This window comes from Podarcis tiliguerta (assembly GCF_965153285.1).
Source record: "Podarcis tiliguerta genome assembly, chromosome: 9".
In the NCBI taxonomy this organism is placed as follows: domain Eukaryota; kingdom Metazoa; phylum Chordata; class Lepidosauria; order Squamata; family Lacertidae; genus Podarcis; species Podarcis tiliguerta.
In genome coordinates this window covers 21,569,459-21,596,153 of record NC_139542.1, presented here as the reverse complement: position 1 = coordinate 21,596,153, position 26,695 = coordinate 21,569,459, and the positions used below count along the sequence as shown (strand labels likewise).

General features: G+C 42.0%; 1 protein-coding gene and 1 long non-coding RNA gene across 4 annotated transcripts in view; one reads left to right on the top strand and one right to left on the bottom strand.

The window, feature by feature from the left end:
• Positions 1 to 18,800, bottom strand: part of LOC310685201 — a 606,217-nt gene extending 587,417 nt beyond the window's left edge. Inside the window, exon 1 of the long non-coding RNA XR_014515114.1 lies at positions 17,663 to 18,800. This is a non-coding gene — a long non-coding RNA (uncharacterized lncRNA). The remainder of the gene's footprint in view (positions 1 to 17,662) is intronic.
• On the top strand, positions 191 to 26,294 carry UBE2D3 (ubiquitin conjugating enzyme E2 D3). 3 transcript variants are annotated; one of them, XM_083456867.1, is made up of 8 exons: positions 1,289 to 1,939; positions 18,808 to 18,871; positions 18,993 to 19,024; positions 20,392 to 20,469; positions 21,622 to 21,727; positions 23,043 to 23,136; positions 23,580 to 23,629; positions 24,823 to 26,294. In XM_083456867.1, exons 1-7 carry the CDS (start codon positions 1,916 to 1,918, stop codon positions 23,626 to 23,628), a joined length of 447 nt encoding a protein of 148 aa, XP_083312993.1. In that variant the 5' UTR covers positions 1,289 to 1,915; the 3' UTR covers position 23,629; positions 24,823 to 26,294. The 3 variants fall into 3 exon arrangements, with proteins under 3 accessions (XP_083312995.1, XP_083312993.1, XP_083312994.1); XM_083456868.1 differs by having other exon boundaries at positions 1,481 to 1,939; positions 23,580 to 23,651; XM_083456869.1 differs by lacking the exon at positions 23,580 to 23,629 and having other exon boundaries at positions 191 to 1,939.
• Positions 26,295 to 26,695: the final 401 nt, after the last annotated feature.

The window sequence follows — 26,695 nt, the reverse complement described above, 5'->3', positions numbered from 1 at the left end:
GTTTCACTGGACCAATTGGTTTCAATACATTAAATGGTGGTTGTGAAGAAGCATATTGTGCCATCACCTAAGGCAGCTAAGTGTCTTGGGCAGGCCCTGAGGAAATGCAAATGTGGTAAAGTCAGGGTCAGGTTTAAAACCATTTGAGCAAACAACTGAACTACACCGGGTCTAGTTTTCCACTCCTTAGTTTTTGGATCCTGCACTTGTCCTTCATTTTGGACAAATGAAGTTCATGAAGTTATGTCCCAGAAACTGCGGGACTGACTTGCGAGTAACAAAAGGTGCAGAACTGGGCTTTAAATGTGCTTAAAAGGTTACCGTCCTGAACTTGTGAGTTCTTTGCTTTTTTTCTCCAAACGAGGAAAATGAAACTGGCTAAGTATAGTGGGACTCAGGCCCAAGTTCATGTGCTTAGGTCAGGGCTACAGAAACCATTTCCTGTTTTTAGAAGGCCGCCTTGATCCTGGCCAGGCTTCGTATCCTGAACACACAAGGAAAACCCCACGCGTCCCGGTGGGGTTTTCTCCCAAGTAAACGTGCTTGACGGTTCCTCACCATTTATTATTACCCGCCCTTCGCCCTAAGACTCTCGTGGAAATCTGCCCCTCATATTGCCCATACTGGATAACCGTTGTGGGTTTATTTATTTTTGGTGGTGGTTGGGGGGGGGGGGCGAGCAAGAAAGAGAAGGCGAGATACCACAACCTCCTTCTCCTTCCCTCCCTGCCAGCTGTGCGGAGGGATACGCGGGGGCCTCGCTCTCTTGATAAAAAAAAAGATCCGGTCGCGACGGCCATTTGGCGAATGCGCGATCCCTAAAGTGGATATAAATAAATAAAGAGATAGCTAGAGAAATAAATAAATAAATATTTATGGCTCGCGCTATATCCGGGATTCGAACTGCGGCACAGTCAAGCGCTGTACTGTAAGGGCCTATCTTGCTATCGACCCTTCTTGTTGCGCCGTGGGAGGGTATTTCACAAAAATATTTTTTAAAAAAATAAATAAGAAAGAGACTAGGATTCCAGCGCGCGCGCGCGCGCTTTTCATCGCCTCCTGACAGGAGCCGAACGCGAATTTTTTATATTATTATTGAGGGCCCCGGACACGCGCTTCTCATCTCGCGAGACGTCGACTCGCGACATTTCGTTTTTGCCCTTCTCGCTTAACTGTGGAGGAGGGGACGGAGAAACAAACACCCGGCAGCGCGCATGCGCCGAGCCTCACGGCTTTCGCTCTCCCTTTCCTCTTCTCCTCCCCCACCCCTCGCAACGCCTGCCATTTTCCTCCCCGAATGCGCGCGCTGCCACCCTCCCTACGGCGGCAGTTAAGCGTTGCCGGCGTCATCCAATCGGGATCGCCCTAGGGGGCGTGGCCTCACGCGGCTTTTCGCCGTGAGCCCGCCTTCGCCCCCAGGAGGGAGGGCGGCGGCGGCGGCAGCGAAAGAGGGGGAGGAGGCGGGGCCTATATCTAGTCCCGCCCCTTTCCTTGGCCTCGCCATCGGCGGCGGTGGCGCCTGAGCTCCACTGTCGCTCTCCTTCCCACTCTCCTCTCGGCCAGGTCGCTCGCAGCACCTTCGGTTTCCTTCTTGCCTGACGGGGAATCCGCCGCAGCGAGAGGAGGCGGCTCGGCCGGTGACGTCGCGGCTGGTGTTCGGTGCGGGCGGGCGCCCCCGGCTGTTTCCGGAGGAAGGAGAAGCGCAGGCAGCGAGTGAGCGAGAGGCTCCATCCCCCACCCGCAGGGAGGGAGTGCGGCAGCGGCGGCGCAGACAGGGCCCGGCGACGACGACGACGACGAGGCGGCGGCGGCGTAGGAGGAGGAGGAGCAGCTAGAGCAACCCCCGGCCGCGGCGGCCACCACCACCACCACCCACCACCACAGCGACACTCGCCCCCACAGCGCAGGAGAAAGGATGGCGCTGAAACGCATCAACAAGGTGAGCGGGGGGCGCCCAGGCGGGGTCTGCCGCGGCCGGCCTCCAGAAAGCCCTCAGCGGCGGGGACGGGTGGGACAGGCTGCGGGTGGTGGGAAACGGGTCTCCCGTCCCCGCCGCTCCCTTCCCCGCCGGGCCCTGGCTCTTCCCCGAGGCCTTCGGGGGTCCGCGAGGGGCTCGACCCCGCTCGCTCCGCTCAGCTTCGGCCCCTCGCTGCCTGGAAGCTCCGGACCGGGGAGGCATTGTCATGACAAAGCCCAATTTGCCCATCCGGCTTCGGGCGGAGAAAAGAAAGGGGGGCAGAAACGATTCCCCCTCAGCACCACCACCGCCGTGTGTGTGTATTTGTGTGTGTGTGTGTGTGTCTACATCTGTGTGAAATCCGCCTCCCCGTCAGCCAGCTCCTCTGTTCTGGCCGGGAACTTCTTTCCCGCATTGTAAGATGGCGGCGGCGGCGGGTTTGCCTAGTTCAGGCGCTTCCCTGGGATCTCTTTCTCTCTCTCTCGCCAGCTTTCGGCAATAACATGACTGACACACGCACATCCACATTCTCGGCCGCTGCAGCTGCCGACCGAGCGTGTCCTCTTCGGAGTCCCCGTCTGCCCGCCCCCTCCCTTTTTTCTTCGAATTTTTCCCTTTCTCTTTTCTGTGGGGGGGAAGGGGGTTGGGTGTTAAATGCGGAATACACGGCTTTTGCCTGCGCTCTTGACAAGGGGCGGAAGTATGTGGCGGCGGCTGTGTGATGCATCGAGAATTTCGTTCTTGCACAATCTAGAAGGAGGGTGGAGTAACCAGCTAATTTGAAACGAGTGTCGTGGTGGAGGAAGTCAGCCTGTATTCCGAGGGGAAGAAGGTTCGCTGGTGGCAGCGGCAGCAGCAGCAGAGGGTGCGGCTTAGGTAACGTCGTCACCCGCCTGGTTTCACTGATGACGTTTTTGGGTTTCTTTTCTCTCTCTTTGCCAACCGACGGGGGGTCCGCTGTGAAGGCAGTCCTACAAACTCCTTGGGTCTTGGGATCGCGTTGGGAGAGGTTTTCGATCCCCCCCCCCGGTTGGTTATGAATTAAGAAGCTGAGCCATTTATATTAACAGTGTGAGGCTCCTTTTTGCCAGCAGTATATTTGCTGAGGTTCTGACGTCGTCGCTGCTACACAAAAGCACAGCCCCACATCTTGCCCTCTGCGCTCACTGGTGTGTTTGGACAGAATTAGTATTAAATAAAATCTTAATAACAGCTTCTGGTAAGCTTGCTCTCGAACTTGTTTCCCCTGCAGTAGAGAATAACAACTCTTAAGGGAGTCGCCCAGCTTTAATTAGTTTTGTCAACAACATATAGAGGCAAAACGTTTAGCAGCCCGACTCTCAAGTGCTTATTAGTAATGTGTGTGTAAATGCCTTAGAATCCAAAGAATTAAACAGGAAGTGGACTCACTAGAAAGTCCATTGGAAAATGGATATTAAATCTATGGTATTCTCTTACCTGTTTTACTGAAGGCTTGTTAAAGTATCACATTGAGTGGCAGGTTAGCTTTTGAAATTCAGGTTCTCTGGATAAGAATGCTCCCAGGAGCCAAAGTCTATACTCTAGAGTTGGGACACTGAGCACTTCAATAGAAATAACACTGATAATTTAACCTTGCCCAATGTTGGCTGAAATCAATGCACATGTACTGTTCTAGAACTCCTTATGAATCACTCATGAAAATTGATGTCTCTTTTTCAGCTAGTCCTCCTAGAGTGTGATTGAATAAATATGCATTTTGATTAATTGACATAACATCATGTTTATCATGTCATGTAACTACCCAAAATTACCTAGACAAAACACAAGCTCAAGATAAGTATTGTAGGCCAAGCAAAAAATCAAAATGTTAATGATCTTAAAGGAGACCTTAAACTAGGCAGTGACCACTGTGAACTTACAGGTCTGTTCTAGCTTCAAGTAGTAACTTTGCATAACATTTTCAATTTTAATCTACCTAAAGGCCCCTTACTAGTCCTACAATTTGAAGTACACATTTTCTGCTGTTTTCCTTAACTGTTCTGGTGCAGCCATAATATGCAATGAAAGTATTGTAGGACAGCTTTCATATTTGCCTAAAGAGCCATGAATTCATGTAGACTTACATTTAATTGGCATATCTTCAATATCTTTTGCCAAGATGCTTGTTTACTCATTCGTTGCTAGCTTTATATGTTTATTAAATTGATGCAATTCTAGAGGCAACCTACACATTGGTAGGCTAAGGCTTTATAAAATTTACTAAATGTAAATCTACATCTTTAAGAGAATCCTTAAAACAACTCATGTTTCTGTTTCAATTAATGCAACTATAAATATTGAAGCTTCAGTGTGGAAAGAGATTCGATTTTTTTAAAGCAATGTTCATGAAGTACATTTGGGAATTTGCTTATGTTCTTCTTAACCCAGTTTAAGGACTTGAGTTTGGCACTATTAGGGGAGCTTTTTTAAGCACTAGATTTTCCCCCTTGTGTTATTTGACCCCTCAAAAAAGTAATCAGCCCTGTGGAATGAAAACCATTGAGGCCTTTTGTGTATAAAACAGAACTAGCCAATATCTTAAACCTAGTGGTGGTGGTGGTGCGCAGGATGCAGGGAGGATTCAGTGGACTTCTAACATTTGATGGATTTCAACTTGCATAATCCCTCACCATTGGCTATACTGGTTGGGGTTGATGGTATTTGGATTCTAACATGGTGGGCCGTAGCTTCCGCACATTCGTGATAAATGTCTGTCGTTAATTGGTTCTTAAATTACCAGCTGACCACCGTGCCTCCTATTCCCACTTACCTTTAACATTGCTAAAAGTTCCTTGACAATTCCATTTTGTGTAACCCTCCTTCAGAGGAGCTCAAGGTAGTGTAGGTGGTTCTTTCTCTTCTGTTCCCCATCCTCCCAGCAGCTCCTTTTTGTAGTTTAGGTTACCAAAATTAGTCAAGGAAATAAACATATCTGACTTTTAGGAGACACCTGAAAGCAGTCCTGTACAGGTAGGTTTTTAATGTTTGAGGGGTTTTTTGTCTTTTAATATTTTGTTGGAAGCCGTCCAGAGTGGCTGGGGCAATCCAGTCAGATGAGCGGCATTTAAATAATAAAAATTATTATTATTGAGAGGGAGTGACTGCCCAAGGTCATTCAGTAAACTTCTATGTATGAGTGGAGATTTGTACCTCTATGGATGGAGCGCAGTATACAAATTTAATTGATTAATAATAACCTGGTTTCCCCAGTTATACACCAATGGTCTAGTTGCTACACCATGCAATGTTTAGCCAATTCTGTCTGTTCTTGATAATTAAACATTTCTTACTATTTATTTTTCCCATTACCACCCTTTATTTGCTTCCATTATTCTCTTGAATTTGAATTCTGTAATTTATCAGTTGCAGGACTTTTACATGTGTAGATCAGTCACATTTTCATCCCCTTAATGACTGATGCAGAAATGCTTTTTCTTGTTTTTGTAGTTGGAGACACTTAAAATGTATATCCCAGTGAGATTTTTGTTTTTGTTCCTGTGGGATATCTGTTTTTAAAATATCCCAAGGTCTGAAACTTTAGTAGCCATGGATATTCAGCTTGGGTGAGCAAGATGGTATGGACTGACATTATTAATATTTTGTTCAGATAAATGTCGTTTCTGAATAGCATATGCAGGTTATGGGGGAGGGGGTTAGTCTACATTTAAGTGTGTGTTATAAGTGGTGGGATGAAGTCTAGATCCTGTTCTGACTATTCTTCCTATAAATTGGTTAAATCATGGAGGGGAAAAACTAAATTTGAAGCTTAGTAGCATTCATATATTTATCATACTCATGTGTTTTTTTTACAATGGAATTGAAAAGCAAAAGGTGGCAATTATTTGGTAGAATGTTGTTCCTTTAAGGCCACTATTAGTCATTTGAGACCATCTGAATTTTTGCTCTCTAATAAATAAGTTTTAAGATCAGGGTGTGCTTAACTGGCAATTGTTACGCTGCATTCAGAATGTCTTCATTCTTTGTCTTACTCTACCATCTGCTTTTCTGTCAACATTGCATGATGCTAGGTTTACTTTGTTTTCCTTTGTCTTCAGGTGCAGCCACCCAAAAATGTCACAAAAACATACTCTGGGCTATTTTGGCAATTGTTTAACTGCCTTATTTCTTCTATCTTGCATGATACTAATTTCCAGTGATGTTAGACTTAGGGGTTGCCTACACAAATGGTACAAAATGCCTGGCAGTTTATCAAATCAGTCTTCAATTGGTTATTCCATGTTTGAATGCATGCCTTACATCAAATCACTCTGCTGATGGTATTGGGAAAAGTCTTTTAGCCTACATTTCTTGGAGTATTCTCTTGTTTGGTGACGCCCCTGTGAATACTGCCTAATCAGACATGCAGTCCTTCACCTGCAGTGTGGGATGGCACAAGTTAATTTGCATGCGTTTATACCTTTAACAAAAGGGACGTGGGTGGTGCTGTGGGTTAAACCACAGAGCCTAGGACTTGCCGATCAGAAGGTTGGCGGTTCGAACCCCGCGACAGGGTGAGCTCCCGTTGCTCAGTCCCTGCTCCTGCCAACCTAGCAGTTCGAAAGCACGTTAAAGTGCAAGTAGATAAATAGGTACCGCTGTGGTGGGAAGGTAAATGGCGTTTCCGTGCGTTGCTCTGGTTTGCCAGAAGCGGCTTAGTCATGCTGGCCACATGACCTGGAAGCTGTACGCCGGCTCCCTCGGCCAATAAAGTGAGAGGAGCGCCGCAACCCCAGAGTCGGTCACGACTGGACCTAATGGTCAGGGGTCCCTTTACCCTTTATACCTTTAACAGGTATATCTTTTTAATTCTTAAATTTCATGTCTTAGTTTTGCTTCGATGTCTGAATGCCCGCAAAACTTAGCAAGGTCTTACTGCAGCTTATTGCTGCCTTAGTCATATCCTGTGGCGGGGTGGGGGGATTACATGCCCTTGAGGTGGGAGCACATAAACATTGATAATAATTGCTGCCAATTTTTATGGAGCAATTGAGCTCCATAAATATGAGAAAAGCCCCAAACAACCTCTACTGTAGGGCTGTAATGACCTTTTGGCATGAGTTAACTAAATTAATCACTCATTAGAAACCCATTTAGTAGGAGACTCTGCAATTACTTATTGTTTTAGAAGTGGAAAAGGTTATCTCACATATTTGGGTGAGTTTGCACAACACCCTAAGCCATAGTTAAAGTATAATTTAATCTGAACACACAAAATTGTTGGTTTAATCCTGCTGCATCACTGGGAAACAAGCCATATTCTGTGCTTGTTGTTTGTTTCTCCAAATGTACTATATACTGCTCATTATTTAGAGAGAAATTGTCATAAGCCTAGGTTCATTACAAGCTGCACTTTGGCTTATTTCCGTTTGGTGGTGCAGCTGGAGGAATGAATTTAACTCTGGTTTAATGCAACATGTGAACGAGTCTACTATTAATGATGATAGCAGTTGTTCCCCTGTTCATTTTTTTCTGTCTTTTCTGGAAGAAGTCAAATGCTTAGGCCTGATTGGAGAAAGAATATTCCAAATCAATTCTGGCGTCAATTCCTTCTGACACCTATTCTGCTTGGGTTCTTCTTGACCAGCAGCAGCTGCTTCTTCAGACCTGAGTGTCTGAAGACAAACAACTGAGCTGCCCTACATCCAGATTAGGATATAGAAGAGTAATGGCAAAGGGAGTTTGATTATCTTCCTGAATAGGCCTTATAGTGCTTCAGTTATTTTTACATTGACCCTGCCTTGTTTTGTAGACATTACACTTTAGATACTATCATTGGCAGGTACCAAAGTGAGTCCACAGTGTATTTACAGCACTCTAAAAGTGTGGTTGCCAAAAGAAAGCCAAGATTTCAAGAAGAAGCTGTGAAGAAAAATACAGTATTTTTCACTCCATAAGACGCACTTTTTTCTTCCTAAAAAGTAAGGGGAAATGTCTGTGCGTCTTATGGAGTGAATGCGTGGTCCCTGGAGCCGAATTGCCCAGGGGCAAAAAGCAGATCATGCTCTTTTTCTTTTTTGAAAGAGGGAAGTGGGTGTTGAAACAAAACTACTGATCGGCAAGTGATTGGGAAGGAGATAAGGGAGGCTAGCATTAAAGGAGGCTGCCAGGGAGGGGGGAGGTAAAGACAGCAAACTTGCAAGGAGAGGAGACAGGGAGACTAAAGCAATAAGGAGAGAAATTAGAAGAAAAGGAGGAGCAAAAAACTGCTCCAGCTAAGGAAAAGACACTAAGGTAAACAGGGAAGGGAGTGTTGAAAGGAAGCAGCTGATCGGGGAGGGAGATAATGGATGCTAGCGATAAAGGAGGCTGCCTGGGAGTGGGGGAGGTAAAAGCCCATGCATCCTCAGGATTTTTGCATTGGGTCATTCCAAATTCACCATCAGATCACATAGCATTTCCATGGCTACAGCTTGCACCAAAAAAATCACGCACCCACTGTTGCCTGGGGCCGCAATGGCGCAAAAACATGGTTACAAAGCCCAGATCCACATGGATTCTCAGGATTTTTGCATTGGGCTACCCCAAACTCACCGTCAAATCACATGTCTGTAGCCACAGCAGGAACCACAAAAATCATACATCCAGTCCCCCCCCCCCTTTTTTCTCCTCTTAAAAATTAGGTGCATCTTATAGAGCGAAACATATGATATTTACCAGTTCCCCTTGTCTCAGAAAGCACACTCATGGGCTCTGTATCTCCTCAGGTCATTCCATAGACTTAAGGAATGCCATGCATAGAAAGTGAATCACACACACACAGGGAGAAAGAATCTTAACATCATCATCATCATATCTATCTATCTACACACACACACACACACACAAAATTAATTTTATTTATATCCCATCCTCCCCAGCCATAACTGGGCTCAGGGAGGCTAACATCAAAATATAAACACATTAATACATAAAATTCAGCAATTGACTGAAATACAGTTTAAAATCGGATTAAAATCAAATATGATCAGGCACCTCTGGTATCAAATATGGATGATTTTGGAAAGGATTACATGTTTATTCAGTTCTTCCAGTAAGCATTCTTATGGAGGGGACCACACAAAAACTGTTCAGTCCCTGGGCCCTTCAAGAGTCCAAAAAAGGACCTGGTCTTGGCTGTGTAATACATTATAGTTTAAACCTGTGCACAATACTGATAGGTGTGCTTTATAGCCATTTTAATTCTCTCAATATGCTTCATAGATCCATAGTTTAGAACTAAGCGTTGCAAAATGTTCTCGGGGGTGGTGCAGTGGGGATACGGACCACCACAACTATATGAACGTAGGAAAGCTTCCTTGGGTTAAGTCAGACCATTGATCCATCTAGCTCGGTAAAGACGGTGGCTCTCTAGAGTAGCCTTTCCCAACAAAATGCCCTCTAGGTGATATCCATCAGCTCTAGCCAGCATCACAAATGATGAGGGCTGGTGGCAGTTACAGCCTGAAACTTCAGGAGGGCACTATATCAGGGAAGGCTTCTTTAGGATTTTGCTATCTGCTTGCCTACGCTCGTTTCTAAAAGCTTCCCAAGTTTTCTGCTTCTGCTTCTTCCCCAGTACTGTTAAAAAAATAGGTTTGTATTTCTTTTTTCACTGGAATTTAAACCTGATAAGGAGCTGACAAATTTAGTTTGACCTTGGGTGCCACAAATTTGAGTTAGCTGCCAGGAATCTGCTCCTTTTATGAATGGTTTGGTCATGTTTAGCTCTAGGGTTGCTTAGGGGGTGGGGCGGGGAGAGCTGGAGCTCATCAGGGTCATGCTATACCTCTGAGTACTTGTTCCCTAAAGTAGAGAATGACATAAATTAGCCCCCAATTCCTCCCAGTTTTTTCACTGGAATTTAAACCTGATAAGGAGCTGACAAATTTAGTTTGACCTTGGGTGCCACAAATTTGAGTTAGCTGCCAGGAATCTGCTCCTTTTATGAATGGTTTGGTCATGTTTAGCTCTAGGGTTGCTTAGGGGGTGGGGCGGGGAGAGCTGGAGCTCATCAGGGTCATGCTATACCTCTGAGTACTTGTTCCCTAAAGTAGAGAATGACATAAATTAGCCCCCAATTCCTCCCAGTTGGGAGGATGGCTGTGATAATCATAGTCCCTAAAGGAATTTTGAATATAGCACAGAAATGTGTGACTCTTGCCAGGAGATCATGGAACAGGTTTAGTGCTAATAGTTAAATTTTCTCCTTGCTATGAAATGATACAGAACCTAAAATGTTGGTGTTATCTACTATACCAGCTTCAAACTATAGCTAAACTCGTACAAGGTTAATTTTGTGCAGTGTTTGGGTTGGAGGGCCTTGTATGCATAAGTAACAAATCTGTAACATTGAGTAAAAGCTCTTTACTCAAAGAGAGCAGCCTATGTAGAATAAAGTGTGTTCCTGATCTAGATTGCTGAACAAGGAAATGTGGTTGGAGCACTTCAAGCTGCTTTTGACTATGGGTTCTAATTTCAGATAATCATGTAGACATACATGCCTTAAATGCTTTGCTTTCTCAAGTAACTTTTGCAAGGCTTCAAAAGAACATTCAGTAGTATGACTTCAACACACTCCATTAAATCTTATTTTATAAATGAGTGAATTTTTCTCCATTAATTGGCAAAACTTCCTACTTTACATTTGGTATTGTTTCCTATAAGTTCCTTTCAACTAAGCTGCCTAGAAGAAACTAATTCCTTATTTCCTTTAAGTGGGTAAAATCCTATTGTGAAAGTTCTCGGTTTGAGGCCAGAAACATTTCCAAAACGTTCAACTTGATATCCCCTCCTCTAGTCTATAAGCGTGTAGAGATCTTTTTATACAAATCACACACAGTACACCACCTGCTGCAAGGAAAGATGTTGGACCGGTGCCCCAACATACCCTTTACAAAAGAGGACAGAATCGTTCTGATCGTATGCTGGAAACAAGCAGTGACTCCTCCACCAATACAGTGTGACTCCTCAACAGCAGGACATTCCTGCCACCTAGGTCATAGCCAGCTTCATGATTCTATCCCTCCAGGTGTGGTGTGCCCCACCATGAAGAGCTGTCCTACAATTTGAGAACCACAGAATTACGGGGTGGAATAAACTAATCCAGAGTCATCTAAAGAGGCAACAATCCTAGTGGCTCTTAAGGATAATTGAATGAGTAAATGCTTTGGGAGAGCAGTAATGTGGCCTCCAGTGAAACTAGTAAAGAGTAACTAATGGAGTTATTTATACTGTTGTCAGTATTCACCAGTTCACCAGTTACCTAACCTAATAGTAAAAGTTCTAAAAACACACTAGTCTGGCTTGTAACAAAGCTGTAATGATCAAATAATTTTTGATTATCAATAATACTTGACCAATACCTCCTAGTGTTTCCAAACAAGTCACCTGGAGTATCTGAAAGAGTACTTACAGTTGCTTGGATGGATGGCAGAATATACATAACTTCTAAGCCATATTTGTATTAACCAATATCCTTAAAACCAAATTGAGAGCCAACAGTCCTAAATAAGTACAACTTTCTTTCAACAAACAAAACCACCTTTTCTCTCCTGAGGCGCAATCTTACAAAGCAAATTTAGAAACTCTGGCCAGTGTATTATATAGCAGCTCAGTACCATGTCTTTGCAAGAAGTTCCATGTTTTTCACATTTTCTTAAAAACCTATGTATGTGCTTTGGAAGTGATCCTGGTATTTGGTATGTGTGGGTGAAATACAGTGCTCTAGTTTTGCTGTTCACTACTCAAAAAAACGCTGAGGCAGAGTGCACACAGGTACTAGGTTCAGTATTTCCATTAAAAGGATCACTGATAGCAGGGCTAGGAATTCCACTACCAGGCCTAGATGGCTGGATTTCATATAAGATAGTTTTATATATATTCTGGACTTCCCTGTTGCTAATTGCTACTTGGAGGTTTAGTTCATGCAGACTCATCCAAGTCTAGTTTTTCCTGCTCCTAAGTTGTTTTGTAATGCAAGCAGCAGTAGATTTAGTTACCACTTGTTTCTTTCAATCTAGACATAGCAAGAGCACCATTTCCCCTTTCTTTCTCTGTCACTTGAACAAAATCATTATGGGAAATGAACTAAACATAAGCAATCGGAAGCTCAGTTCATGTGCAAGCCATGCACCAAAGTTGTGAGTTCACTTAGTGGAATAGTGTCATCTAGAGGTAATTACAGTTGATATTATCTTAGGTTGTAATTATTCAAGGTAAAGAGAACTGCTGATCGCCAGCGTTCTGCTATCATTATTGCTGTTGCAACTTCTGTAGCCTATGATCCAGTCTTTACAACTGTAAAGCGTAAGTACAGTTGGTTGTAAAGGTGGTTGTACCATTTTTGTATTATAGAAAACAAGGTAGGAGGACTGAAATACCTGCAGCACTGGTTCTCAAACTGTATGTACCAGTCTCTAAGCCAGGAATGCATCACATAGTTTCTGGAAAGAATAAGATATTTATGAAGGTGGTCAGTGTCTCCTCTGCTAGCTCAGGTTTGGATGGATTTAAGGCCCGCTGGCAGAGGACCTTCACTGGACCACATTGGATTCTGTGGAGTGACTGAACCCTCATTGCTCCACTCTTCAAAGGAAAGCCAATGAATCGTTCTGTTTTGCCTGTACATAGTTTCTAGAGCAGAGATGGTGGGCTGGGGTCAGTTTTTTTTTTCCTCCTAATGCTAGTGCTAGGCTTAGTATCTCAGTCCAAAGATGTTGCAGGTAGCGGTAGTTTATATGGACACAGGTTATTTGTCTATCTGCCCCCCTGTGGAACAAACAATTTGGGTTTGGAAGAGTGGGTCACTTAGTTTGCCTACCCATATTCTAGCCCTCCATAATGCAAGCACATGCTTTCTGGCATGATATTTTCATAAGGGAACGTGATTCACAGAGGCTTGAATAGGATTTAATGGAAGGAGCATGTTGACATATATAGTTCAAATGTCTTTGCCAGGGCTGACATTCTGGTTCAAAACATTATTAGAAATCTCAGTACTATGATGCTAGTGGTGTTCTCATGGAGGAGCCTGTGTCTAGGGCAGAGGTTGTAGCAGTAGGACACCTGCCTTATGTTCTTCATGTTACTGAAGGCAGAATTGAGTCAGTTGTTCACAAGCAAGACTGGAAGCAGGGATTCTTAACTCCTGCCAATCAAAGTAGTGTGTTTCTTTTTCTACAGACAGTTTTTGGTGTTGACCACTGCTACTACCTAATAGCAAAGTGAGCCTCTTCAAAATGCCAAACAGTGATGTGAAATAGTAAAGCTAGGAATGGGAGGGGGGCATCTTAAAAAGCCATGCTATTAATGCAGCACAGTAATTGCTAATAACAGGTCGCTTATTCTCTAATTTGCTTGCCTACAGCACTTCATCGCCACCTGGTTGCTTTTTTAGCTCCTGTGTACATGTGCCCTTGGAAGTGGGTGCTTATCTAGGGGTGAAACATGGGGTTTAAGGCTGTGCCATGGAGGGTATACACACATGTGTCTTTACTTGAATGTATTGCTGTTACACGTTAGGCAAGTGCTAAATTAAAGGCTGGTTTTTGTTATCAACATTGTGTTCCCTTTATGCTTTGAATTGTCACTTAATGGGGTATTTGTCATTAAATAATTTGTTGTAGGGGCATCCAGAAATGGGCTAACTCAGCCTTTCTCAACCTGTGGGTCCCCAGATGTTGTTGAACTACAACTCCCATCACCCCTAGCTAGCAAGAGCAGAGCTCAGGGATGATGGGAGTTGTAGTCCAACAACATTGGGGACCCATAGGTTGAGAACCACTGGGTTAACTAGTCTAGATTAGGAGCATGTTTCTTTCCTGGTTAGATTAGCTTCCCTCAACTCTATCAACAAGTACATTGGTAATATAAAGCGATAATAGAGCTTTCTTCAAAGCATATTTTGGTGCAGAATTCAGTAGCCAGATTGCTCACTGGAGCAAGACAGTTTGAGCATTATTCACCGATCCTTGCCCTACTGCACTGGCTGCAGATTAGTTTCCAAGCCCACTTCAAAGTGCTGGATTTGACCTATAAACCCATAAACGGCTCAGGACCTCAATACCTCAAGGACTGCATCTCTTTATATGAACCTACCTGGACCCTGCGATCATCATATGAGGCCCTTCTTTGTGTGCCTCCCCCCAAAAGGTCAGGAGGGTGACAACACAAGAATGGGCCATTTCTGCAGTGGCTACCTGTTTGTGGAATGCTCTCCCCAGGGAGGTTTGGCTGCTGCATTCATTACGTTAAATGGGGGGAGGGTATTTATTTGTTTGGGTTTTTGTTTGTTTGTTCTTGTTTTTCTAATGTATATTGTGTTTTTATCTTACGTTGTGAGATCTATGGTTGAAGGGTGGTATAGAAATATTAATATTATTATTATTATTATTTATTAATTATTGAGACGTTATGCCAATTGGGATTTTCCTCTGGTGTATGAAACCAGTGGACATTAAAGTAGTGCAAACCATTTTGACTTTCATTGGTAAAGAGTTATGGAGAGTAAGATTGGTATAAGATGAGTGTAAATCTCATCTACGATTGGGAAATTGTTTCTCTCGGAAACTTTACCAAAGTTGTATTTCATCATATGCATGTGATTAGCATATTGCAAATATCCTTTTCTTGAGCAAGGTCCTCAAGCTGGCGATGACTCTTCTGAATGAGAATGATCTGGATCCCTTTCAGTCTGGTTCTGACACACTTAGTTGCCCTGATGGATAACTGTGTTGGGATAATGAGAGTTGGAGTGAAACCCTGATAATTTTCCTGAACTGCATGTTGGCCTCTGATGCCATCACCATCAGCCTTTCCAAAACAATACCTGTTACCTGGCTTCAGAGACGGCACGTTGTTGTAGTTCCTCTCCTAATTGCACGGTTAATTCCTGAAGGGTGTAATTTAATTCCTGAAGGTGTACTTTGATGTGAGGTGGTGGAAGTATTGAATCCACTGTCTGGTGATGGATGAGGGCCATCCACCCAGAGATCAATCCTAACAAGATGGTGGTGCTGTTAATAGGTGTTTTTTCTGCCTAGGCACAAACAACTTGGACACAGTTGCATTTTCTCTGAAGGACCAAATTTACAATTCAGGCGTGTTAACTGTTCCAGCTTTGTCACTGGGGGCTTGCCTCTGTGGTTTGTAGCACCTATCTACATTGTGGGCTGGTGCGCCAGCTAAATCCTGGGCAGATTTGGCCTTGCCTTGGTAATTCATGCTCTGATAGCCTATTGCTTTGCACTATACATGAGATTTCTTTTGAAAGCTTTGGAGATTTCAGTGGCTCAAAATGTAGCTGCTAGACTTCTAACTAGGTCTCATCCTAGGGAACATGCCATGTACATTCCAAAATAGCTATGTTGGCTTGTAACCCATTTACAGTCTCAATTCAAAGTGCTGTTGTTTACCTTTATGAAAAGCAGTTTATGGCCTGGAGTTTGGGTACTTAGAATCATAGAATCTTCGAGTTGGAAGGGAACCAAGGGTCATCTAGTCCAACCCCCTTCAATACAGGAATCTCAGGTAAAGCATCCAGACATAGTCTCAAAGAGGTTTATGAATGTGACTAACTTGGGTCTATCTTTGCTTGCTCCCAAATGTAACTGGATGTGAATTGAGTTCTGTGGCATAAGGTCCTTGTGAAGTGAGGCAGGTGGTGACTGGGGTGAGGGCCTTTTGGTTGTGGATGTCCCCTTTGAAGCTATTCTTTCCAGCGAGGCTTGCCTAGTGACCACTCTGTCATTTTGTTAACAGGCAGAAAATGTAATTTTTAAAAAGGTGCCTCTGTTTTATTACAAGCAGCCCCAAGGGCATTGCTGAAGGGCACAATTAAGCATCGTAGTTTCCTGTATGTATGTATGTATGTATGTATGTATGTATTTGCTTGCACACTAGGTCATGGGTTGGCTTAGCATGGCATGCAGATGGGAGCCAGACAGCGAAAGACAGCTCCACACAATGGACATTCCCTATCCCTATATCCTCCCATCCCAAAACAAGCTCTCCAGAAGGTTGGCAGAGAACTAATGAACATGTTGTGCCCTGTTGTGTAGACCTGCGATAGGAGAGGGAAGTTGTGCAAAATGGGCAGAGCAAATCAACTTTTATTTGAGAACACTATTTGGGAGCATAGGGGACTGTAGGGAGGAGTAGGTGAAGGGATAGGTTGGTTGCATGAACTGCCTTCTGCTTGTGCAGTGTTGGAGATGACTCATAAAGGTGTAGGTAGGTTAATTTGTAACACACATCCCTCAAAGTGTGCTAGTTCTTACTTTATTTCATGCACTTTTAATATACCTCTTGAGTGTAAGAAAAAATGCATCCTCAAAGCAGTCTAGGGGGGGAAGAATAAAATGGGAAAAACAGCTATTTAAAGCGTTCAAACAATAATCAAAAACAGTGGTAAGGTAAAAGCAGATTAAAACACATGTAAACATTCTACATCTCTGGGTAGGCTTGTCTAAACATGTTTTTAGCAGGTGCCAAAAAGACTACTGTGAAGGCTCTTGACTGATGTCATTAGGCAGGGAGTTCCACTTCTGCCACACTAAAAGACTGATTTCTCACAAATGTGGAATGAGTATTATGTGGCAACGATAACTTTACCAGTTCTACAGATCGAAGCTGTTAAGTGAGCATAAATGAGGTAAGGTGATCTTGCAGATAAACTGGTCCCAAGGTGTTAAGGCCTTTATATAATAATGTCACACCATGAACTTGGCCTGGTAGCAAATCTGCAACCAGTGCAGGTCTCTGGCAGCGTCTAACTCTTGTTAGCAGTTGTGCTGCAGCATTATGCACTAATTGCAGCTTCTGTATCAAGTGCAAGGGAAGCGCCACAAAGAGTGCATTGTGATAATCCAGTCTTGAAGAAACCAGTGCATGAACTACTGTGGCCAGGCTTTCCCAGTCCAGGAATGGCCATAGTTGCCATAGTAGTTTCAATGGCTGGAAGTGCCTTCAGTTACAAAGCTGGATCCAGAAGCAGCCCCAGATTTGGAACCTGCACCTTCAAGTGGACTTAATTGCAACCTGCAATTACAGTGGTACCTTGGTTTACAACCATAATCCATTCCAGAGGTCCATTTGTAAACCAAAACAGGTTGCAATCCAAGGCACGATTTCACCAATGGGGCCTCAAAAAAATTTTTTTTCTGTGATCCAAAAAAAAAGTTTGTAATTAAAAAAAAAGGTTGCAAACCGGGACACGCACTTCCAGGTTTGACGTGTTTGTAATCCAAAACATATGCAAACCAAGGTACCACTGTACTGTGTTGTGAAGTCGTTATCTGTGGTCAGACTTTGATTCTGCTGTATGCCATTTCTTTGAGAGGATATGCTATGTTTCCTTATGAGAAGGAAGCTAAATTATATTGCAGGTCATGGGATGCTTCCGCACAGTAAATGCTTGCTTTACTCTGAAAACGTACAAACCTCTGAAAATATAGCAAAATGGAGAATATTAAGGCAGGGACTTATTATCATCATTTCAAATACAGTGGTACCTCGGGTTAAGTACTTAATTCGTTCCAGAGGTCCGTTCTTAACCTGAAACTGTTCTTAACCTGAAGCACCACTTTAGCTAATGGGGCCTCCTGCTGCCGCCGCACCACCAGAGCACAATTTCTGTTCTCATCCTGAAGCAAAGTTCTTAACCCGAGGTACTATTTCTGGGTTAGTGGAGTCTGTAACCTGAAGCACCATTGTAGAGGTTGAAGTGCCTGTGTATGATAGAAGTTGATCGTGTCTTTCTACAACAAAGTGTTAGTGACTTGCTCCATTAATATAACATATTACTTTCTGTGGCAACAATTATAGTGCACAAATACAGTGAACACTAAAGGATTGTAGCTATATACATAAAAATGAACGTAAATACTTGAAAGTGCCATGCTAACTTGCTAGTGTTCATTGGAAAAACGTAAGCTAGGAGAGCCAATGTGGTGTAGTGGTTAAGAGCAGTAGTATTGTAATCTGGGGAAACGGGTTCGCGTTTCCGCTCCTCCACATGCAGCTGCTGGGTGACCTTGGGCTAGTCACACTTCTTTGAAGTGTCTCAGCCCCACTCACCTCACAGAGTGTTTGTTGTGGGGGAGGAAGGGAAAGGAGATTGTTAGCCTCTTTGAGACTCCTTAGGATAGTGATTAAGTGGGATATCAATTCCAAATTCTTCTTCCTCCTCCTCCTCCTTCTAAGCTAGGAGTAACTTCTGAAAGTTCATGTTGCAGTTAGTGAACCACGCTGTATTCTTGCAGTACAGTCATGAACTAAGATTGCTTAAAATGCTTCCAAATAGAGGCTCAACTGTTTCTGAAGTTTAGTATAGATTGGATGAATGCATGGGTAAAAGGGAAACTTGGCTAGGTGTCAGGAGGTTGTAACAACATTGCGGAAAATCTTGACTTTGTTCATCACATTCTTAACTGATGACGGTTGGTAGCAATGCCTACCTGCAGCGTATTAATACTACCTTTGCTTTACACTGTGAATGTATCGAGTGCAGCTACATGTCAAGGGATGCTTCCGCATCCCATTCTTTATGGCTTGCTTGCATGAAAGTACACTAACAAGCTATTCTTAGTAAGGAATGAGCTTTTTTGTCTTGCTTCCCTTGACTCATGAGTACCAAACAAGTTAGCTGTAAATGTTCACAACCTCTGAACCCTGCCTCCATTAATTCTTTACGAGAACATGGTACCTGTTTTGTGTCACTCCGTAACAGTAATTTGGTATGGAATTAAATTTGAAATGGACAGAATATAAGATCCTCTTTCTGTGACCTTTCGGGAGGGGCAGAAATGACCTCTATATAGGATGTGCTCTAAAGGTAATATTTCTTTTTGTAGGAACTTAGTGACTTGGCTCGTGACCCACCAGCTCAGTGTTCTGCAGGCCCTGTTGGAGATGACAGTAAGTAACTGACAAACTAAGCTTAAACCTAATAAACCAATGTGACTTGCTCTATGTCTGTCTATATGCGCTTTTCCCTAAAGAAATACTGAATTTTTCTTTTTTCCCTCCCTCTTCTCAGTGTTTCATTGGCAAGCCACAATTATGGGCCCTGTAAGTATTTCAACTTTCTGAACGATGATTTAAAATAGAAGTGTTTGAAACTCCCATATTTTGAAGGTGTATTAGTAGGGAGGTTATAGTACCTTTTATTGGGCCAACTACCGTATTTTTCGCCGTATAGGACGCACTTTTCCCCCTCCAAAAATGAAGGGGAAATGTGTGTGTGTCCTATGGGGCGAATGCAGGCTTTCGCTGAAGCCTGGAGAGCGAGAGGGGTCGGTGTGCACCGACCCCTCTCGCTCTCCAGGCTTCCGGAAGCTATCCGCAAACCTTGGGAGCTCGCGGGAGTTCCCGCCAGGCTGACACAGCTTGCGGAGAGCTGCCTGCACCCCGAAGCCTGGGTGCGCTGAGCAGTCGCGCCCGGGCTTCAGGTAGCTCTGTGCAAGCCGCGGGAGCCCTCCCACGGCTTGCGCAGAGCAGCCTGTTCTGGGGGCTGGGGTCAGGGGTCAGGGGAAGCTCGGGCTTCCCCCGCCCCAGCCCCGCTCCTGGGGGGGAATAATTTCCCCCCCTTTATTTCCCCCCAAAAAAACTAGGTGCGCCCTATGGGCCGGTGTGCCCTATGGGGCGAAAAATACGGTAATTTATCTCAGTACAGATATTTTTCCGCTTCTCTTGGGAGGCTAAGGAGGCTACCAGTATTTGTCCTGAAAGTAGAGAATATTTGTAGACCTCTTTCTCAAATTGTACACAATAGAGATTTGTTTTATCAAAATATTTCTATACACTTCTACCAGATCAGTGTCTGAATAGTTTACACTGTATCTTCAACCTTTTCAGACCCAGAGCCCATTTCTAATATAAACATGCATTTGTTTTCTTAAACTTTTACTTGCGTGGTGGTAGTGTATTTGTTCCAACCCATCTCAGATCAGTTAAAGACCAGTGTTTTATACAACTCAAAATACCAATAACAATATTTTAACATCAAAACTGCATAATAAGCAAGCAGATAAAACAGGACTGTCAGCAAGATTTAAATTGCCTAAACGTAAAGTTTAAGAATAAAAAAGGTTTCATTTAGTGACTGAAAGGAGTGTTGTAATGCAAAAAACTGTTTCTCTAGTTACGTGTTAATAGATGTAGAGTATTGCTTTCCTGTATTGCAAATAGACATGGAAGAATATTCATGGGGATTTCCATATCTTCTCTTTTTATAAGACTGTATTGCCATATGCAGTGCTTGGTTAAACTGAGCTCTGGTAGAAATCTGGTAAACATCTTGTTGCAGATGGTTTTGCTTATAGTTAAGCTAATATTTAAACTTTGAGCACAGCTTACTGATACTGTGCTTTGCTATTCTGAACTCTCTATGGGTCCTGCTAAAAATTATAACTTGGCTCTGAATTTCCTTCTGACAGAATGACAGTCCATATCAAGGTGGTGTTTTCTTCCTGACAATTCACTTTCCTACAGACTACCCTTTCAAACCACCCAAGGTAAGCATAAATGTGGAATAGTCTTTTGCTTCTAAAATATTGAACCTCTCTGGGCTTGTGAATTATAGGCCACTGTCTAAGAAACAAGTATTTTTGTGGCTATATTTGCTTACAGTGCTTGTGTGATCTCTAATAGAAAAGCCTTGGCAGCTAGTTTACTCCATTAAATAACTGGTTTGCATGCTAATCTTGCTCAGGTTTGGATTGAATTGCAGCTAATAGATGAATTGTGTTCAAAAGATTCCAGAAATCAAATAATTTCTGATTCAGTTCTATAACTGTCGGTGTCATGATTTTTTCTGGAGGGATGCAGGGGTACGCATACCCCTAAACATTTTGTGAATCTAAGTTTGACCTCATTGAGGGGGCAGTATTTCAATATGAGTAGGAAAGCGAGAGTACCCCTAAACCTTTTTTAAAGAAAAAAAGCACTGGTTATATGTATGAATCTAAGTTGGATTCAAGTGATTATATAAAGTGTTTTGTCAGGAATTATTGAAAGTGCCTTCAGTCTAGTTCCATAATGTTGACTGGTGATAATCTTTGTAAAACCAAATCATGAACCATACAACTAAATTTGTCTGAGGTGGGGAGGAGAGGAAGGTGAAGTTCCATTATACAAGCAGAAACTCATTTTGCTTTACTTTAATTCACAAAAAATGCTCCAGATTAAAAATTGGGAAATGTCCTAATCTTTTTATCATAGTGGGCATACATTCACCGTATTTCCTAAGAAGTTGGCAAGATAAAATATGGAAGTAGCTGATTAGAATACTTTAGATGTGAATGTATAAAATGGCATTTATTTCACTAATAGCTTGCTGTAAATGTGCCCCCTCACATGCATAAACTCTGAATATTTACAATAATGCACACATAAACACCACATAATTTGAGCTTTGGTGTTTTTAGGCTAGGTACCACAGGTCACATCACATTTAGTGCTTATGTAGGTTTTTAAAAAAATTGATCTTGTATAAGTGAAAACAATAAAATACTTGAGTGGGGAAAGAGTACCTAAAATGTGAGCAATTCCCTCAATGGTGTGTTTAAATAAATAGTGTGCACTCTAAATAGTCTGACAACCAGCATCTTTTAACCAGAACAAAAGGACATGTGTGCTAACTGCAGATTGATATACATTTCTTCTAGGTTGCATTTACAACAAGAATTTATCATCCAAATATTAACAGTAATGGCAGCATTTGTCTCGACATTCTAAGGTCACAGTGGTCTCCTGCTTTAACTATTTCTAAAGGTAAGGGAAGTATTTCACAAAAATGTTGTCATTGGGTTAATGAAACAGCTTGTATTTTTTTTTACTCCCATTGTGGCATATCTGAATGTATGGCTTCTACCTCTCCCAGTGTATCATTGGTTGATATTTGAGTGTTATTTTGACTTCATTGTTCTGACCATGACTATTAAAATTTGCAGTATATGTAAAACTTAGGTGCTATTTAAAATACTGATTTAGAACTGGCAAGAGAAAAAATCTAGCCTAAATAATATGCCAACTTTGCAGCATATTAAAATGTAAGATTTTGATGTAGTTGATGCTGGAGTTGAATGACACTTTCATGTATTTACAGTCAAAATATTCAGGCAGTTACCATCACATATATGATTGCTTTCTTCTTTGATATGTCTCCTTGTACTGATAAGCGAGACTTCCTAGAAAGTCATCAGAGTGATTTGGTTATAGGAGCACTTCTGTAGAGAATTGTGATTTTGGCTAAGGAGCAGTAAGCGTTACACCTGAACTTGGATTAATACATGCCATGTCTATGTGTTTATACAGTGTTGTCCATAGGCAGAGAGGAATGTAGACAATATGGCTCAAGCTATTAAAATCTAGGATGAAGTTTGTGTTCTGCAATTTGCAGCATTCATGTGTATAAAGCTTTTAAATGAGCATTCAGTTGTCATTTCAACCAAGGGTGCCAGCAGGATTTTATTGGGCCCTCTGCCCCACTTGTAAAGGAGGACACAAATTTGCTTAAGTTTTTCAGGTGCTTAGTGTCACATGACAATTTGTATTGCCTCTTCGGGGTGAGATGGAGGGCTTAAATTCCCAAATGAACCTCCATTTTCTGTATCTAGAGAAAAATTGAGTGATCCACACTGTTGAAGACTCCACCAAAAGGTTTCAAAAAGTCTGGAGAAGGGACTTCCTGGGTCATTTAAAAACAATGTTAGGATATTCTTGAGCATGTACAATCATGGGTCTGGCTTGACACTTTGACTGTAAAACACTGAAAGGGGGTATCCGAATTTTATCTTTGAGATTGCTTCACATGTTACCTGAATGTTTTGTTTAACATTCATTCTACATGGGATGAAGATTTCTACGGAAAGAAAAGAAAACGGGGTCCAGGCCTTGTATAGTAGTACCCCATCTCAGCATTCCTGATTGTAATGAACATGGTCACACCTTTAGGCAACCTTTTTAATAAAGTATATGAGCCTGATGATACATGCACATGCAGTGGGAGATAATTAGCTGGTCTTTCGATGAAGTATTTCATAGTCCTTTTCGGATTTTCACCATAAATGCTACTCTTTTGTTGCAGTACTGTTATCCATTTGTTCACTGCTATGTGACCCAAATCCAGATGATCCCCTAGTGCCAGAGATTGCACGTATCTATAAAACAGACAGAGACAAGTAAGTATAGCTCCCTTGGAAAGATTGCCTAAGTGAAGAGATGTGGTTAGAAAATTATTGAGTTTCTTTTGCTCTTTTCAAATTGGAGTTGAAAAGACCCAAATTGACTTGGGTTAAAATGCTCTGTTGTTGTTTTTTTTTAAATACAGAAGGCTCCAGGACAGTGCTAAAACTGAAGTTAGACCCTAATCCTGACCAAAATACTTATTTCTGTTGTTTGATTGTTATGGAACAGTTTAAAAACAGCACACAAGGTTTTGAGTTTGAGGGAGGGCGGAGGGAGTGCAAACTTATCTGATACTTCCATGGCTCTTAACTATTGCCTTCTGTTCTGGATTTAACTGTGGTTGCCTCAAATTTCCCATTAGTTCTAGAACTGCTTCCAGGTAGACTTAAAGGATCTATTCGCTCGTCTTTCTTACTAAATATACTTATCCAATTAGGTACAATAGGTTAGCAAGAGAGTGGACAGAGAAATACGCTATGCTGTAGGGTAAGACTATCTGCACTTCATGGTGCATTAATGATGTTGGGAATTCAGCACTTGAGTGCAGCATGCTTAAGGCACTGGATTTAACTAACAAATAAAAGATTGTACCAGTTACTGAAATACAAAGCTTAACAGCTCGATCGGTATTCAGTGTGAGAGACCTATTTCTGCATGGCTAAACAAGTAGAGCCAAACATAAAACAAGGTTTTCTAGTTGTTGTTTTTCTTGGTTCTGCAACTGCTGCTTTGTCTGGTAGGTATTTTTGGCACTACTTCAAAGAAGATGGCTTTGGTCATCTAATATAAACTGTTAAGTAAGTGAAATTCAGAGCTCATGAAGTAGAAAAAGTTACTAGGCATGTATAAGTAGGCACTAACATAATAACTGAGCATGTAAATATAGAACTGGTTCAATCACAGTAGAGCTCCTGCACAGTTCTCTCAACACCCCTGCTTTTTGCGAGGGAGGCTGGCTAAAGGACTTCATGACTTGATTGTGCTGTTTGTCAGAGTTTGGAATTTTGCATTACTTGTCATAACACAACCGAACATCCACCTGTACTTGCACATTAAGATGTGATTTTCTAACATGTAGTAATATGTTTTACACATGAGATAAAAAAATGGCATGTGTGCTTTGCCCAGTGTCTCTTACAAATTTAGGTTAGTGATCAAGAACAACACCAAAAGTAGTAGTGCGTCTGGATGGGGATATTTTAAGGCAGTCTGTCTGGCGTTCATGCTAGTTTTACTTCTTGTTTGTGCTATTTGGAGTGGTTTGTTTGGGACGGTTAAGGAAAATGGAAGCATAGATAGGGTTTTTGTATGTTTAGAATTCCAATTTCTCCTATTTTCATTTCTGGATAAAGTTGGCTGCTTTGTTTAGAGATAAAAGATCAAGAATTTCTACACAAGTTGAACTAGGCGGAGCTGCTGTGTTGTATCAGTAATGTCAAGTAGTTTCTTCATATTAAGTTAGCAACTACTTCACTATATTTTGAGTCTTCTGCCTGTTGGATCAAAAGCTTGACTTTCTAGGTTTCATAGGATGACATAGTTGTTGGGTTTTTGTTTTTTTGCGAAAAGTAGTATAAATTATCATGTTCCTGGGAAGCTGAAGGAGACGTTAATGTGTGGAATATTTTATTGCTGATTGTAGTTTGGCTGATTTTTCTTAACATGTTTTCCTCTTACAGGTACAACAGAATATCTCGGGAATGGACTCAGAAGTATGCCATGTGATGCTACCTTAAATCAGAATAACCTGCATTATAGCTGGAATAAACTTTAAATTACTGTTCCTTTTTGATTTTCTTATCCGGCTGCTCCCCTATCAGACCTCATCTTTTTTTTTTTTTTTATTTACCTCTATCCATTCATGCACATGCTCATCTGAGAAGACTTTAGCTCTTCCAGCTTTGGACAATAACTGCTTTTTAGAATCTGTAAAGTAGTTATACAAGAACAATTGCCCAAGATTCAGAATTCTTTAAATGGAGCATGTGTGTTGTGGCCAATGTCTTCACTCTAACTTGGTTATGAGATTGAAATCATTCCTCACTGCTCTAACAGTTCTACTGAAGATATCGCCCAAAGGGAGGGAGATGGATGTTCAGTTTGCTCACATCACAGGAAATAACATTGCTGTAGCATCATCCATCTTGTTTTAAATCCTTCCAGTGTTAGAGACTGAGGTTTCATGACATACTTGTGCTCATAACTGGTATGGCTGGAGAATTGGTACAGAACCTGTAGCATCAGCAGAACAGAACACGTGATGTATCTTATGCATGTCAATAAAGGAATGACCAGTTCTTGTTCTACAGAGAATGGAAATTGGAAGTCCAACATCTCTTGTATTCCAAAATAGGGTCTCAGAACATTTTTGTAACTCTCATTTAAATTTTGTTAGGATGCTTGGAGCTATTAGTTAATCTATCTTCCACAACAGTTTAATATAGCACTGAATAAATGATGCAAGTTGTCAATGGATGAATGATCAACTAATAGCTCTCCTAGTAATTGATTTTATTTTCTTCAATAAAGTTACATAAACCAATGAGTTAGCTGCCTGGATTAATCAATATGGGAAACAAAATCTTTTGTAAAAGCAAAGGTGGTTTTTGTATATACTTTTTGGGATTTGCCTCATTGTTTGACATCAAATAATGATGTGAAGTTAGAGTGAACCTTTTTGCCATGTTCAGTTATAATACTTGGTCTGTTTTCAGGTTGACACATTGATCAGCCCTGGAGTAAGCAGAACTAATAAGCTAATCTAGTAGTGTAGACTTTAGTGTGCTACACAAGGTACTGGGAGCCAAGAGTTCAAATATGGACTTGGGGCCCAGCTGATATATGTACTGGTGTATCAGAGACACGTCCAGATGCACCCAGCTTGTTGACTGAGAAGCATTTCTTCACCGTGTACACTTGACAGCTGAAAGATCTTTATGTGGGAGTAATGAGGCAAAAATTGCAAAATAAAGTACTGTTTTGATGTGGGAATTGTCATGAGGTTGTGTTGAAGTGACTTTTCTATGTGGGATGTTTGCTATCCATCAAAGGACTACCATGCTGCCACATAACATTAATGAACATTTTTGTTGCAGTGGTCACTTTTCATTTCTGGTGGCTAAAATGAGTGAATAAAGTCATTGCTACTGGGTTTTTTGTTTTGTTTTGAGAAGCACTGTCTTGTGCCACTCATTCTTGATCTTGTTGGTAATAAGGTATCTTTCCCCCTTTCTCTTCCTACACTCATGATTTTGTCTCCATCCCTGTCTATAGCTCAGCATTTTCTAGCCTTGTATGATCAGTTTGTGCTTCTGTGACTTCTAGATCCACTTCTGGCACTGCTTATAGTTCTGTGCATCCTAATTCCTTGTCTCCACATAACTGTGGAAACCTAGATGTAAAATAAATGTTAAACTAACTTTTATAAAAGTGGAATATGTAGTTTGGCCATGGTTTGTTTCAACTTTTAAACATGATGAAAACCTACACATTCGGTTGCTTATTCAAGACAAGCTCTTCATTGCTGTGCCTTCTTCAAGCAGCTTCCATCGC

Excerpts from the sequence above, each read along its gene's own strand:
- UBE2D3 (XM_083456867.1), top strand. The coding sequence starts at position 1,916 with ATGGCGCTGAAACGCATCAACAAG. Across the intron at positions 18,872-18,992 it reads AGGCCCTGTTGGAGATGACA|TGTTTCATTGGCAAGCCACA; the intron begins GTAAGTAACTGA and ends CCCTCTTCTCAG. Across the intron at positions 20,470-21,621 it reads ACCCTTTCAAACCACCCAAG|GTTGCATTTACAACAAGAAT; the intron begins GTAAGCATAAAT and ends CATTTCTTCTAG.